This window comes from Lipophrys pholis (assembly GCF_963383615.2).
Source record: "Lipophrys pholis genome assembly, chromosome: 7".
In the NCBI taxonomy this organism is placed as follows: Eukaryota; Metazoa; Chordata; class Actinopteri; order Blenniiformes; family Blenniidae; genus Lipophrys; species Lipophrys pholis.
Genome location: NC_137638.1, coordinates 24,962,023 through 24,979,244, shown reverse-complemented (window position 1 = coordinate 24,979,244; position 17,222 = coordinate 24,962,023). Strand labels below are relative to the sequence as shown.

Here is a 17,222-nt window from a genome sequence, read left to right as displayed (position 1 = left end):
ATAGCATCTCTAATTAAAGTTGAACGGATGGATCAACATGAACAGATGGAGTTGCCGTTAACTGTTTGCTGTCGGTACGACACCGATGTCAGTACACTAATAGGTGTTTGACTGATCGCTGCAAGTCGAGCAACCCGAACTGTCGGCTTGACAAAACACCTTTTTTTTTATTTTTGCTGTGACAGAGAGACTGCGTGTTTGCTCTTTGGAATGAATTCACGGAACAAGGAAGCCACACAGAAGTTGTGACACTAGAAACTCTAGTTCATGGCGAAGGATTCTGACAGCTAATATTATACTGTGGAACGGGTAAACATTCCCAGTCTGACAAATTTGCAAATTATCCCTCGCTGCCCTTTTTAAAAACGCTGGCATATACGTCCGTGCTCTGACTGACAAGGAAGTAAGTCACACCAAAAACACATGAATAATAAATAGAACCAAATTGGAAGAAATGATAGAGTAACAAGAGTAAAGTCAGAGCATTTTTTGGATTGTATATTTTAGCTGGAATTCCTTGCAGTTTTGTTTTCACTGTTCCTGATTACACTGATTCAAAATGTCTGAATGGATATTTAGGGGGAAAAAAAGTTTGTTTGTTTTGTCTTCATTTGAAAACAGATCAGGAGGCAGTTTGCACTGAATTTTATATCACCGCTCGCTCACAGGAAAACTAAAATTCAGAAATTGAGCAGTCAGAGTGAAATGAAAGAGCTTTTATCGTCAAACTAATATCAAATTCTGTGAACAGCCTTTTATTTCAAAGCAAATTGCAAAACCAAGGACGGATGCTGGCTGCTCTCTGCGCTGGATCTCTCCACTTTGCTTCTTCAGGAAGACATAGACGACGTATTGAAAGATTTCAAACGGTAGTGTGTTTTTTTTAATCCAATAATTCGTCTTTTGCATCACATTCAAACTTCGTGACTTTTGCTGGATGACGGCTTATCAAAGCCAGAGAAGGCAGGTAATAGAAATGTTGCCAGGGTTGTCAGAACGACTCCTGATAGAGACTGAGGGCGGTGACATCAATGCATCGCATCACAAATCTCTCCTCAAGGATGAGGCGAGCCTACTGTAAAATAAATAAATAAGCTGCTTGCAAAACTTTTTAGTTCCTGAGTGACAGAGTCCATTAACGCAGAGGAGGTCAAATCAAATCAGAGTCCTTCGAATCAAAAGTAGCGTGTCAACAGAGAAATGCCCCAGCGAGCCATAACCTGCTGGGCGCCCACAATGCAATAAATTGGCCAGACGATTGGCTATTAAAAATATGCGAAATTAGCTTTCATTGCATAACATCTATCACAGCACGAGTCTCTCAGCATAATGGATCAGGCGAAGGTGAAAACTGAACGGGAGAGGAGGAAATAATTGCCAAAGGGCTCAGTGGCCATTTTAACCTTCTGTCAAATTTACCGTTTTTCAACCGAGTGCATAAAGACAGGACTGAATTCAATACATATGGGTTGTTTACTCACCTTGAACCCGCTTATAACTAAGAAACTGACCATGAAAGGCCGGGGCTTTTTGGATTTTGTTATTAGAAAACATTTAGAAACCGAAGTCGTGTGAGGTCTGTTTGACAGATTTCACAGGATCATAAGCTCATCCTGCAATCACCGATTACGGACAAACAATGGCCGACACAGAAGTGTGTAGTACACAGATGATAATGATGTTGTGAATATAGAGATCAAAGTCTTCCCGTGGTGATTAAGCGTCCGAACAAATTCATGTATGAGGACAGCCTTATCACCTAGGACCACACAGAGGCCTTTCCATATCTGCCGCTCTCAGATGGCCAACCTGCGCCCGCCATGCGCCGCACTGCCAAATAAAAACACCACAGGCGTCGCCTCTGTGGCCTGCCTGGCCTGTTCATTCGACTGATGAAAGAAATCATTCAGAATTTTTCAGTTTGGGGAAAAAAATAAAAAATAAATAAAGTTTGCGGTGCCTTATCACATCGGTACAACTCGTCGGTAATTAAGTACAGAAAGGACAATTCTAGAGAATTTGTTGAACTCGTTAAAACTTCAGTTATTGTTAACTTGTTTACCTTGGCTGCAGTCTTGAGCCTGGAGCTCCTTCTGCGCGTCTCTTCGGTGAGTGTGGTGCAGCTTCACGTGAGCGTTTAAATGTTTGATTCCCTAATTACTTCTGTGCTTTTCAACTTGCTTAAACAGAAAAAGAAAAAAAAAAAAAAAAAAAAAAACTTGTATTCAGCATCCAGCTTGTTTTGCTCTGCACGCCAGCTGATGAATTGGCTTGACCTCTCGTTTGTGCCACTCTGAAGGTTTACGAATGTTCCAAAGGAGTGTGATTAAGATCAACTTCAGTCATTACGCTAATGGACATGCATTTTAATTAATGACGCCCTCATTTGCATTGCATGTTAATTATCTAAATCATTTTGTATCGTCTGTTCATTGTAATTAGTACCCATCAACAGCTTCACTGAATCAAGCCACTGCCGAGACACAACCGCGCTCCTCTGGTACTTTTACTGTGCTCGGTCACCTGACTGAAGTTATGATGTGTGTAGGCGCCAGATAAAAGCAATAAAACAACTTTATAATCTATTTACTGCAAATCCAAACTTTAGAACTACAACCATAAAATACGAACTTGTCTGTGATGTGTACAGTGCCCTCCCAAAACTACACCAAGTACAGAGAGAAGCGTCCTTTGAATTAGATTTATTAAGATTTGCATATTAATAGTTTGATTGTTTTCTTTAAAAAAATAAAAAAAAAAGCTAAAACTAGTCATTTATTTTGTCAGATCATATTGTTTGATCTCAAATCTGAAATCTCTGAAGTTGCCAAAAACACAAAACATAATCTACTAACGGCAGAGCACAACATTTAGCTGTACTTACAAAGCATGATTACTGTAATCTGAGTAATCCAGATTGAGGAGCAGAGTCCTGACATGTGTTAAAGGATAATCAGATATAAGAGAAATCTTCTTTGTTTCTTTTAAAAATTGCTTCAGGTGGAGCTAAAGCTGTAATAAAAGTCATGTTTAATTTGATTTTTGGTTTTTCTGTGACTCCATCATTTATATTTTCCTACCTTGCTGTTGCTCTTAGTCTTTTGACATTGCCTTTCATTTTCAGTCTCAACTCCCCCTTTTTCCCTGGTTTGTGTATGCATAGAGATAAATGGATAAAACTGCGTTGGCTGGTGAATTGTACACCAACATTACTGCCATATTGGTGAGAGCAACTACGTTCAGTGTGGAAACCGGCAGTTTGTATTTCATTAATATACTGGAAAGTACCGCAAAGCCCTGTTTTAACACTTGGGGGTGGATTTACTAAGATCGTGCATAAAGCACACGAGATTACACACTCACAAAATAGATTGAGCTTCCAGTTTGCATCCGTTGTTAGGGGTGATTTAAGAATAACACCTTGAGTAGCAGCCTATATTAACTGGAGTATTCAAAACAAGGTTTCACATGCATTAAGCCTGTTTACATGATTATTTTCGTGTGTGTGTGTGTGTGTGTGTGTGTGTGTGTGTGTGTGTGTGTGTGTGTGTGTGTGTGTGTGTGTGTGTGTGTGTGTGTGTGTGTGTGTGTGTGTGTGTGTGCACCATGGAGTGACTGAATGGAGCCACTAGCACAAACCTGTGGGGTGTTTGTGGGGGAAATTGGTGTACCACTGTAAATGAATATGAATTTGAGACAAAAAAGTGCAAATTAAAACCTGAAGTCTAAATTTGAGGTACAACGCGGGGAACATCTTATGATAAAGTCTGCAAATAAAAGTTGCGATGAGCCAGCTGAGGCAATGCCTCTCCCTCCAGCAGCATCTTTTCAAAAGCCCTGAAAACAGACGTGCCTGCTATTCAATATTGGTGAGTGCAAATGCACAAAGAGGGTAGCGTGTATCCTGCACATTGGTCGGGAGCGAGCCTCAGTGCATCCAGTCAGTAGATCAGCTTCCACACATCTGGACCTATTTTAATACATGCAAAGCTTTCGTAGATCAGGACCCGTTGATGACTATTTAAAAATGGTTATACAGTTAAGATTATATTGTTATAGTCATGGTTACTTTGTGTGTGTGTGTGCGTGCATAGATGAATGTGACTAACAAAATAAAGCACTTTGGGAGAGTTTAAGGGGTGAAAAATTGCTCTATAAGTAAACCTCTTTCACCATATAGGTATGTGTTGTGCCTCGAGCTGTTGGTTTTCTGTCGTTTGTTCCCTGAATGTTTTCCCAAAGTTTGTTTTTCTTATCTTCATTCTGTTATCTCAGCTTTGTAAAACCAGCCTTGTTAAAGCTTCTGTTTGTCGAGCTTGAATGCCAGCCACATCTGTTTGATTTGACCTGTTTCCTATTTTGTTTGTATTTTCTTCCTATTCTGTTTGCATTTTATCAGTGCATTTTTTATTTTTTTTTGGTCTTGGGTTTTTTTCTTTAGTTTGTTCCTGTGTATTTGGAGACAGGAGATTGTTTAATTCAACTTCAGAAACTAAGCCTGGCTCAGCCCAACAAGAAAATCCATCCACGCTCTAACTAATACGCAAATTGTATCTCCATTGTCTCTCTTGGTTTCTTAGGAACTGTCTCTATTCAAAATTCGAAGTGCAGCACCAACTCTTGCATAAAATGTGAAGTTGCTTTTATATTATATTTTCGAGAAGTTAAAATTACATCAGAACAATATATTCACTGTGTCGACTGTGTGATTACTTTCTTCTTTTCCTAACACATCGCTAAAAACAAAGATCATTTTTCCAGACGATGTCCTCACAGAGGTTGTAAAGTTAACAAACCAATGCTCCTTTTACTCTTTTGTTGCCGTCATTAGCCTGCATTTTACAATCATGTTGTCAAACAACTTATCAACAAATAATGATTTGATCAGTTATGCGCTGCAGCGTAGTGATTACTGTTCACCTTGGTGAACAGGTGGCGTTTATGAGGAGCAAGAAAGTCATTAATGCAATGTCATGAAATTATCTGTCTTAGGAAAATGAAAATATGTTAATAGGCCCGGCTAAGGTACAATGGAACACGAGGGAAAACAACTTAAAGCAGGTAGGGCCAGAAGGAAAAAATATAAAGAAATGGAGCCTTGGTCCTGCTGTTTTTAAGTTTCAAAGCAGACACAGATTCCTTTTAAATCCTTTGTGTCTAAACCGTCATGAAAATTCTGAATCACAAGAATATGCGGGAGTCGGTGGATAATGGATGCAGAGTCTGACAGGGAAAAGTCTGCAGTCAGACATTTCATTGAGAAACAAATTGAAATGTATTCTTACCTCAGAGTAAACATCTCCACGGGAGAGTAGGCTGAAGCACAGATATAAGCAGAGATGGTTTCTCTCTGTCTCATGGGTGTGGCTGGCACCATGACCATGAAGTTATTATCCAGCCTGTGTTCAGCGAGCGGGGGCTCAGTGGGGTTCTGGTACAGCCTCACACCCCCGATCCTCCTCAGTGGTGTGGACGTGTACGAGCCAAACAGCCCCTCCTGACTGGAGCGGATGAAGTTGTCCTTTCTGGAGTCCTCCGAGTGGCACTCCCCAGCGTCCGTGGACTGCAGCATGTAGTAGAGCTCCACCGGGGTGCCCTCGGACACTTCCGGGCTCCTCTGCCGGCCCGGCACGACGCTGGGTGGGCTGAACCAGCCGGCCAGCGGGTCCAGCTCAGCCACGCACAAACCCAGCTCCCCCCTCAGCTGGCAGGCTCCACGCACCTCCTGGGTCTCATGGAAAGCAAACATGTGCACGCAGGGCAGCTTATCGATGGCGCTGTAGTCGTCCCAGTCTCTGCCGGCTACGTAAAACAGGACTTGGACTTTGGGCTTCGCCAAGTGGATGCGGGTGTTCATGATAAATGTCTGCACCTTCCAGTTGAAGGTAAAAACAGAGGAGGAAGGGAAGGTCCCCGGGCTCTGCAGGAGCTCCAGGGGGACGGGCTGCTCCACAGAGAGCGGCCCGTAGCTGGCATTTACCGAGGGTAAACTTCTAGCCTGGTATATGAAGAAGGCTTCAGTCCGCGACATCAGGCTGGAGTTCCTCATGAAGTCCTGGTTGGCTTCCTTCAGGAAAAATGCCAAGTCAGTGTTGAGGAGATGATAGTTGACGGGCAGGTATGTAGGGATGGAGGAATATCTCTGCAATCCCTCGAGGACTCGACAGTCGGCTACTGAAAGACAGAACAGAAAAGCTGAGTCAGAATCATTTTTCTTTTCCACTCTGCCAAAAAAGCACTTGGGTGTATAAAGACAGTCTTTAAGCAAAAGTGGACACTTGTGACAAGTGACGGCAATTTGAGGCGGCAATAAAAGGCGACACATACATCCTGTGTTAAACTTAAGCAGGCTAACCAGCTCTCGCACACGAACCAGTTCACATGCTTCTAAATACGCTGAGCATTTATTGACTGATTTATCCAACGTTATTTACTATGTTTTGAAAATGCGACACCAGCTAAAGTTAGAGTGACTGAATTGAATTAAGACATTAAACTGAGTCAACAGCAGATCAGTCATCAGACCGATTTGATTCAACTCAAGGAGCGGAATCTAAATTTGACTCGAAGATCTTACCGATGGGCTTGTTCTTGTCTGAGACACTTTGCATCCGAGTCGGTCTAAAGATGACACGCAAGTCTGCTTCCACACGACTAAATTCAGTTACCTTCCTTGTAGTTAATTTAGCATCTTCCTCCTCTTTTTATTTACGAAGAAAGCTTCAGTGACATAATCCTATATTTATCAAAACACACAGCAAGTTGCCATCATAAATATTTTCTTCATAATACAAAACTGAGAGTCTCTGGAGAGTTTTCACCCTTAAAATAAAGGCGTGCTGGGACATCTGCTCATCTGGTGACTTGAAAGAGCTCTCAGCAGTATATTCTTGTAACTCATTATTTTTAAGCTGTTTAGTTTGAAGAATTCATATTTATGAGGCGGGTCCCGCACGGTGGTGGTGGAGGGAGAAATATCCCTCGTTTGATCCCAGACTTGAGGGGTTTTCCTGTGTCCCTGGGGGGGGTTTGGTTTGGTCTCGATACTGTAGTTTCCATCCACAGTCAAAAAACATGCCACGGAAGTAATTAGTGTGACTGTCTGTCGCCCTGTGATACACTGGTGACCTGTCCAGGTCAAATTGGACAAACTGGTATAGAAGCGGGATGGATAGATGTTTTCAAAGCTTGAATCAATCTGACATCATAACCTACATATGCCAAAGAAAATTAACTAAACCTCATTAATCTTATAATGGGTTGACATATAGAATATGTTGATCATGCTGAAACCCTGCATGTGTTAAGCGTAGAGGGATACGCCCTTTACAATTGTACATTACATTTGATTTCTTACTATTTATAATCTCTGGGCCACTCTATTGTATGTATTGTTAGGCAGTGACAATGGAAGAACTGCAGGTTGTAGTGTTGCATAAGCAGAATTATGGTCTAACTTTTAAGACAAAGATGTGACCCGAACATCTGGGAAAGATTTATTAAGACTGCAATTTGCCATTGTTCAACTCTGGAAGTTGTTAGAATTAGTGCTGGAACCATGAAGGAATTAAAACAGCCACAAAAAGTAATCTACAGCAAATTTAACAATGAGTTAATTAACCGTATCCTCATTGTTTATTAATGCAGATTTATATATTTAGAATTGGTTTCAATGATACTACCATAATGCAACCAAACCCTAAGGTGTGTGTGCAGCATTTAGGAGTATCTATCATGTCATTTACACATATTTTATATAAGTTGGAGCGACCATGGCTCATATGACAAACATTCATATACACACAAACATTCACACATATGAGTCACTACTTACATGCATGTAAGTGCCTATCAATGTGTGTGATCCAGTGTTACAGATGACTGAAACTATGAAGCAAACATTGTTAGATTCTTTTAGATGAGGATACGATTGGGGATATGTTAACACGCGAGTGATTAAAATATTAAAAATGATGAATGAATCATGATTAAAAAAATATTTTCAAGAAGTTCAAAAATTCAACTCGTTGCCTGTTGCAATGTGTTCTTTCCAAAACAAACCACACATCTACTGATTAAATTCCAACCATATGTTCAAAAACAGCCGGAGTCCATCCATCCATTATCTATGTCGCTTTATCTATTTCAGGGCCCTTTCAAAGCTAAAAATGGGTGACGGCAGACTGCATCCAGGACTGGGTTAAATCAATTTAAACCAGGTCACCAAATAACCTTATATGGATGCTTTTGTTCTGTGGGAGGAAACTGGAGTACCAGAGAAAAGTCATGCATGCAGAGGAAGACTGTGGAAACTCCCGTTACACCGAAATGGTGGCTTTGTTATGGATTTGTAACATTAACTTCATCATTGGAAGAGCAAAGGTCCTAACATATAAATGAGGTTTTATCAATGATTGCTTATGAAATAAACTAAAGGCATAATAAAAACCCATTAAAACACTGGTTGCCCTCTAAAGCACAAGAGCAAGTTCACAGTACAGTCTTACAACTCCTCTGTTATCACATTAAGACCAAACTGGTTGAGGAACTGTGCAGCACGCATAAAGAGGATTTTAATCACAATAAGAGTGGGCTTTGACCTTCTCAAGAGCAGTCTCTTACATGATTACACTCTCAGCACATTCCCATTTCCATGCCACTGATGCCTTAGGATTTCTTTTTTTTTTTTTCCACCCTCTGATCACCCTTGTAAATCAATGTCCTAACACGTTACGAATCTGACGAGGATTTGCGATTCACGGCGCTCCTCTTGACCTCATTGCAGCTGCCCCACTGAGGGTAGCAGGGGAGCAGGCAGAGTGCAAACCTCCAGCCATGTGCAGAAGTTAAAAAGCACTCAGCCGCTTTCAAGTGCAGATCCAGACTGGGTCCGTTCAACAGGGAACGCTCACTTCTGACCAGCAGAACTACACAGGCTAATCCGTGTTTTTTCCGACCAAACACGCGGGTCGTGTCGATCGTTGACATGTGGCTTTCCTGTAAATGTGGCGCCGCGCTGCAGGCAAATGAAAAGCTTTGCAGTCCATGAAGACAGAACAGTCAGGAACAAATTCATCTTCTGCGTCCTGAGTTGTAACATTAGCTTCACTCTGGTGGCTGAACCCACACGTCTCCAGTAAGGTGAAAGCAAAGGCATCTCCCCACCGAGCACCTCGCTCTCTGTTAAAATGTGATTTGTTGTTTTCACAGACAGGATCAAGTATTGTTACACAGTCTGGAAAACACAGCATAGCATTTATAAATCGCTGCTTATTCTTTATTTCTTAGTCATGAAATATACACGCAAACACTGTAACAAAATACTCAAAGGTCTGCTCTCCAGAAAATACGCCAAGCATCACAGTAAACCTAAAAGTTTAAGTGATTTTGTTAAATCTCCGCAAGGCTGTTGTCATACTTTTACACGAGCCAGCAAGACAGAACAAGAGCCAGACAAAAAAAGTCTTTAACTATTTACAAGCACAACACAAGAGCATGTGCGAGAGCTTATAAATGAAACTGCCAGACAAGACCTGGTTCAGGAAGGATCTTTGTCAAACTATTTAGCGTACCAACAAAGTGTGTGAAATAAAAGCAGTGAGCTGCGTCTTGTGTACAAACGAAATCCAAATGCGCAGCCATCTCTTAATAAAAACGAGCAGCGAGTCTGCTGGAAAGGAGGAAATGGGACAGAAAATGGAAAATTCAATACAAATTAGGATGTTGGTATGTTTGCGCCAGACTCCCACTGTGTCAGCAGCATACAGTGTGTGTGTGCTAAATACGAAATTAGGCACTCCAAATCACAGATGCATAAGCTTTAAATTGCATCGACTCGCAAACAGTATAATTTTCTTGACCTATGTTTGTTTTTATTTAACAGAAATCAAGGAGACTAATTCATGTGCATATGAGGACGGTGTGTTTCCAGTGGCCTATTACAAGCAGAAGCATGCGCAGCATGTTTAGGACCACTGCCCGGAAACTGGATGTCTGAAGTGACAAAAAAATTTACATTTTCAATCCCAAATCCCAAATAATTAAAATCAGCAAGTCTATGCCATGGATTGGAATTAATAAATCATACGAAGCTGCTTCAAGATGAAGAAGTCATTATTTTAGAGTCAGTGTGGGACCTTTACAACTGTCATCAACTTTCTACCAAACTACCGTTTAACAGATTTACTAAGATCCTGCATGGAGCATGTTGAATTGCACTCACACAAAAATAGATTGCGCTTTCAATTCTGTATGCATTTTTGCAAGTGACCTACATAGAATGACATCACAAGTGACATCAGGTGCAAAAACCTGCATTCAAATTAGGTTTTTGTGCGATTTAAGCATATTTTACGCAGCGATGATTTACTGGAAATTGCATTGCTTCTGTGTAGCTAGTCAGCTATGTCAAAAGTTGTAAATCACGTTGCATGTAGTACTGCTCAGCCCGACCATCATCAGTGTCAGTCATTACCCGAAGTGGCTGCGTTTGCGGTTACTATTACACTAAACTCCAAGTTAATCGAGTTATACTGTCAGCAACCCGAATGATTTGCTACTGACATTCCTGTTGTCCTTCGTGCACTATGATGAAGTGTGCAAAAACCAGCTTTCTTAGGAAATTTAAGGATTTTAATGTCAATCAAACTTTTGTGAGGATGTTCTATTCTGTTTTACTCTCTTCTTAGTTTTTGGTGTCATACCGTGACATCTCGTGGCCTCAGATGGTACATAACTATATATTTTGTGGAAGTTATTTAAAGTCAGGATAATGCATTGCTTGTCTTCAGGACAACATTGTGCTGCATGAGTGACAGTTTACAGTCAACCATGAGTCTCCCTCTGTAACAACTCTGCTTTACGTAGGATTTAAGAGACATTTATTTGATGTGTTTTGGATTCTGGTGAAGGAGCTACGATCATTATACAGGACAAATAGACTTCACCCCCTCCTGCACTAAAAGTAATTGAGCAAAAAGGGGGCTAGTTACACTCGAGGGGACATTTTTACCATCCTGCTTATAATAATCACGCACGCTCTTCTCGTGTCTGGACTTGATGTGTTATCATCAATTACAATATGTGTCCTGTTTACCCTCTGCCTTTTATTATTCTTCTTCTATGCTTGCCTGTGCAGTATAGGCGATGTGAAAGTTGTTCTACTAAATGTACATCAGGCATAGAAATTCTAAATTAATAAAGAGCATTAGCACATATGAAATGTTTTCTATTAAGAAAAAAGTTTTTAACACATACATAATGTCCAACTGGCAAAGACAAAAGAAAGGAAGAAAAAAATAAGATAAAATTCAACTTGAAAAAAAAAGTCTACCTCAGCATACGCGTTATGATCCACATTATGTATAATTAAATTCCCCTATTGTGTGGCATTAAATTGTAAAAAGGAGAGCCAGCATAATGCTGAGCCAGATAAATTCAAATGTTTAAAACTCTTTCTTCATTTCCAGGAAGGTCCATTTTAATAAAAATGGACCTTCCTCTGCTTTATAGTGAAGCTCAGTGGAGGCTGTGTTTTGTTCATTAAACGGGCCCCAATGCCAATCACTGTTGGTAGAATTTGCCAAATGCAGAAACTGGTTGCTCCATTGTGTTACCATGTAATTGATAAATGGTTTGCTCAAAGTGTTTCCAAAGATTTCCATCCAAATGATTTTACTGAGCTTTTTTTTAGCAAGAATCAAGTTTGACATTATTGTTGTATTAGTGAAATACTGGTTTAAATTTTACAACCTGCTCATAATCCTCAATGGAGAATACACCATGTTCAAAGACTTACCACCGACCTTTGAACATTCACACTTCTCATGTATCCATTTTATCATTTTAGACTTTAAACTGGTGCATCCATGCAGACGAAAACAGTATTGCTTAAAATAATTCAAAATGTTTAGAAACGTGTGTGCACATGTGCATACATTTATGTGTGTATGACACACTCGGTTTCATTTGAATGTTCACGGTGTTCATTAGTTGTGTTTCCTGTGTTTTTCTCATGTGTTCATGCACTTCAGCTCCATCTATGTTTTGACTCTGCCTCTGTCTTCACGTCTGTGCTCCCTCTCTGATTATCATATCTCTTATTATGTTTTCACCTGCATCTCATTGAGCCCTTCCTTCTAGTGTGTGTGTGTGTTTGCGCGTAGCGTGCATGCGTGCGAGCCTCCTGCTGTGTTCCCATGACTTCTGATCCCTGTGGTTTTTCCTGCCTTGTTACCGTTTTTGATGCATGAATCCCTTCACTGTTTCCATGAATTTAGTTGTATTTTCCCATCATCCTGACTGAACACAACTCCTGGTTTGATCTTGGCCGTGTGTTTCAGGTTTAAGATCCCTTAAAAAAAAGGCATTTCATATAAATAAAGTTACTGTTTACTTTTCAGAAGCTATATATTTGTTTTACTTTTACCGAAATAAAGAAGCTGGATTGGTACTTAAACTTATAGCAAACTAATTCAACTTATTAAACTTATTCATTTTAAATGATCTGTATTTCTACTTAACTAAATAATGTGAATCTTTTTTTAAAACTTTGCACAAGCAGGATGAAATGTACAACTTATGTGATTGCTGATATTAATCAATTATACTATAGTAAAATTGATGCCATCCCAAATACTAGTATTTTGGACAGAAAATGCACTGTACAGATAAACAGTTCATATAATGCTTGTTAAACACCAGCTGATTGTGTTATAGTTACGGTGTGAGTCCCTGACAGTGCGTGAGGTCACTATAGACTGCTTTGCTTCTGTACAAGTTTCGCTTCTCGGTTGCAGATCTAAAACGATTCACTTGTTACTGAAACAAAATGTTTGAATGCCTTGAATAATGTGATTCTTAACCAGCTCAGACTTCAGATCTGGCTATTGCACAGTTCAGTGAGGGACAATCTTAAAGTTCTTCTCAAGAAATAGATGTGGCTTCACTGTCGGCACAACTCTGTGGTCTGCGTAATCTAGTTCTTAAGGAATCATACAAGCCAAAATGGGTATTGTTCCAATTATCTTGGCTGTCATCTAAAAATGTCTGAGGGCAATCTTGCACGTACAGTCAATTTCCAGTTTCTTAGTGGCCGGTGAGATTTCTTGGTCAGACTGGGCTGTAGAGGTTTTCTGAAGAGGAAGGAGGGTCCCAGATGACCACTACCTAGCCAAGCAGCACCTTTCTATAGCTGGCCTCATAGAGACTCACTCATCCTACCACTGGAGCGCCACACTAGGATATGTAGAGGCGGAATGGGACTGGCGGAGCGAAGAGCAGCCTTCACACTCACACAGGCTGAGTAAATGAACAGCCACAATAGAGGACACCAGGGAAGGAGAGGCTACGTTCTTGCTGCCCACTCCCGGCTGTAATAATATGGGTGGACGACAGCGGTGAATGGCTGCCTGGGTGGCTGTCTGCTCTGCTGGCTGTCGTTCTGCTTCATCACACACGTCAGGACAGACAAGACATACGGAGTGAAGACGGAAAGCTTAAAAAGAGGACGGTGAACAATAGTGAACAAAGTGGAAGAGAAAAGGTTGGTAACACTGTGAGACCAGGATTTGTTTAATATTTCAATGTGAAGCAATATACACAAACTCATTTGTTTATAATAAACAATGCATCAGTGAAAACAGAGAAACACCAGTTGACAAGGTTTATGGTTACGTCCTCTTTGACCCTCAATGCGACCTCGAATCATTCTCGGACTTTGCTATGAATGCCAAATAGGACAGTCTTAAATATGAGGGATGAGAGAAAGCTCCTCAGTCCTATTGAATTACCCAGATCATATTTCTCGCCATGTTCAGTTAATAAGGGCTATTGAATTTGTGACCATGCGTCAAGAATAATAAATACAATATTTCCTTCAAGGATCATTTGCAGATGATTTATGCTTTTGAGCCACAAAGAAATTCAAGAAAGAAGGACTGTAAGAAGAATCAATACGTGACACAGTATGGTATTACTTCATGTCAGCCTCCATAGAAAAGAAATCATTCAGGCAGATAGAGGTCTGTGGAGGCTGCCGAGCTGGTAAGTGAGAGTCATTTGTGATGGGGGCACAATACAAAGTTTGGAAATGTTCAAAAGGAGCATGCTGCGGAGGGGACTCTTCTATATCTTTGAGATGAGTTGAATTCGATGCACAGTAATTGTCTGTGATTCAGGGTCAGCTTAGACTTGATTCGTGTGTGTGTGTGTGTGTGTGTGTGTGTGTGTGTGTGTGTGTGTGTGTGTGTGTGTGTGTGTGTGTGTGTGTGTGTGTGTGTGTGTGTGTGTGTGTGTGTGTGTGTGGGTAGGTGGGTGGGTGGGTGGGGGGGGGGTATGTGTGAGGCCTGCCGAGGAACAGTTGGGGATGTTTGTTGCCATGCTTCTAATGGATGGCCACATTTAAGACGCTAAGAGCTAATAAAGAGTAATGGGCCTGTGGCTTCACGGGGGAGGAAGAAGAGCTATTTTGAGTTCATGAGAGAAAGCATCATCTCGGGGATTAAAGAGTATCGACCGATGAAGAGTAAACGCTGCAAAGTCGGGCTGCTGGCCTATTTGGTGAAGTTGTGGATGGGAAAGTATAGTCGAATAGTCGCTGCTGCCGGAAGGTCAGTAGGGACGTCATTAAAAGAGGGTGAGAAGGGCCTGAAGGTGCTGCGATGAGGTCTGATATGTTTGCAGCAATGTTATGGCAGCAGGAGGTCACAGATTGACTGAATTCTGGATATCGAAAGCATCCGACGAGCGGAAAACAACGCCTTCTTTGTGCCTTCCAACACACACAGCTCGGGGTGGGGGCGGTGGTCGAGAGTCGTTGGCTTTGGCTGGGAGAACGAGACAAGCACATGTCTGTGTGCCAATCAGTAGTCCCACGGCCCCTCCGGACTTTTCTAAAACATAAACTGGGCTCTTTAATGAATCTTCTCCTCTCACACTGGCCTTTATTGCAAAACGACGTCGTAAATCAGGCTAAATACAGAGGCATTCGCTGGGCACAGTCAGCCGGCCTTTTTGTGAGTGGAGAGAGACATTTAATGGTGAGTTAGCTCCGAAGGGACAGAAGAATGAGTGGATACAAATCCAACAAAGACCTTTTGCCAGCCAGGTTAGAAATATACAACAGTTCCATCGTAAATGTGATAGTGTATGATTACATGACCATTCATAACAATGACGTTTACTGCCATAATCCTTGACACTTCACTGTGATAACCAAAAACTACATTGACTACATCGCAGCAAGTCAGGGGATGCAAACGGAGTCGAAATTAAGAGCAGAGATTGATTATGAGCAGTGATGGCTGTCTGTGATATTGTAGCCGAGAGACGAAGTACTGCACCTCTCTGATGACTGCAGACAATAAGTGCCTGTCTCTGATAATGAAAATAGCTCTGTCTCTTGCCAAAACTGTTTTTTTTCTCCTCCTCCTTGGGTCAACAAGCATCATTAAAAAGCTTGACAAACCTGGCAAATAAGTTTGAACCATGGTCCGTGCTCCAACGACAGAATGATGAACTCTTGAAACTTGACATGAGGCTTATACCTGGGTTTGCTCAGAAACCAGTAGATGACAGCAGTGAAGGCCTCGAGTTAATTAAGTCAGTTTATATAGTAAGTAGGAAGGGAGGACTTTGTTCTAAATCCCTTTATTTATAGCAAGGTGTGAAAAACAGAGTTAGTAAATGAAAGAGTTCTGTAGCAGTGTCTCTGCATGCTTAAGTGCCTCTTTATCCCGCCACGCTTCCTCCCCAAATCTACTGGTAAACCTCTCCCCAAGGTCACCCACATATGAGATGATAAATTCTGCCTGTAGCTCTCCTGACAAGGCTCACGTTCTATAAACACCACACAGCTCTCAGTTTGGGAATAAAGTACAAACTGTTTCGTTCTCAAGCAGACTTTGTCTTGTTATTCTACATGCTATAATATTCCTAATTAACTTTAACTGGATACTACCATGAACTATTTCTGATATATGCTTGATATGGACAAAAGGCAGATTCAGATAAATTGCTCAGCAGACTTTGGGGGCGGTACCACTACATTCACTGTAAGGCTGAAAGGAGGCCAAGTGCAGAGTTGATCATGGTGCCGCAGAGGGAGGCAGGGATTTTTTCGGGTAATATTAAAATGTTTCAAGCGAGGCGAGAACTTCATAGCTCCATAAATTGTATACCGCGCAGGAAATGCACAAAGCAAAACAGACAGACAGACAGAAAGAAGTGGTTGCAAGTAATTGAAACTATTGAAGACTTCTCGATAAGTTGTAGGCCTCCCTGAGCTGTCAGTCAAACAAATTCACAGATATATTTAGCGTGGCAGCCAAGGTCGAACTGTCTCCCAACCATCGTGCCCAAGAAGAAATAACTGCTGGCTGTTTCTGGCTCACAAACTGTAAAATCATTTAACTGCAAAAATCAAAACAAATGTTTGAATGTGCGAGTTTACACAAGAGCATTGATTTCTTGAGCCCACCTGTCTTCAGGGGGCGTCGGCGGGCTGATGGGAACTTCCATCATCTTACATTTTGACAGTTGGTAGCCAAACAACATAAGTGGAGTCGAACTTCTCACTTCTGCAGTACACGCTGAGTCAGAGTTGTGGTGCTTGTCTCTTAGTGTAATATTATTCACAGGAATCATCCTTAACATTACAAGCATAGCCTGTCCGGGCTGTAGAGGCATGGACCTCAACAGACCTCTGAGGGTGGGCCGAGGTATCAGGCACCAATATATTACCAGTGTATCCTATAAGTTCTGGTAGTCTAGACTTGTTTGTCCAGCACGTCACACAGGTTCTCAATTGAGTGAGGTTTAAAAGCTAAATCAACACTAAAAGGTCATTCTTGGGCTCGTCAAAACCTTTCCTGAACCATTTTTACAGTATGGCAGTGTGCATTATCTCGCTAAAAGACACCACTACCATCAGGGAATCCGGTCTGTGAAAGGTCATACTCTGCAACAATGCTTGGTCAACAAAGTTGACATGGTGATGCTGGTTTGCCTTTTTTCCCATAGTGCATCCTGGTGTCATGTGTCTCCGAGGCATACAATACACAGCCATGCATGGGATGTACTTCTTCGAGTGCTACACAGTCCAATTCTACAGGTCACATGATGCCGAGTGCACTGTGGCTGTGCAGCCTGATGGGCAATGTAGTCGGCCATCTTTCTATCAGATTCAATGTGAAGTTTTGCAGCAGTCTGTGCTACAACAGCTC

The 17,222-nt window shown here is 41.4% G+C and overlaps 1 protein-coding gene across 1 annotated transcript in view; it reads right to left on the bottom strand.

The window, feature by feature from the left end:
- Positions 1 to 17,222, bottom strand: part of LOC308111973 (transmembrane protein 132C) — a 151,682-nt gene that overhangs the window by 116,815 nt on the left and 17,645 nt on the right. The window contains exon 2 of the mRNA XM_080467135.1: positions 5,286 to 6,174. Coding sequence (XP_080323261.1) covers positions 5,286 to 6,174 — 889 coding nt within the window. The remainder of the gene's footprint in view (positions 1 to 5,285; positions 6,175 to 17,222) is intronic.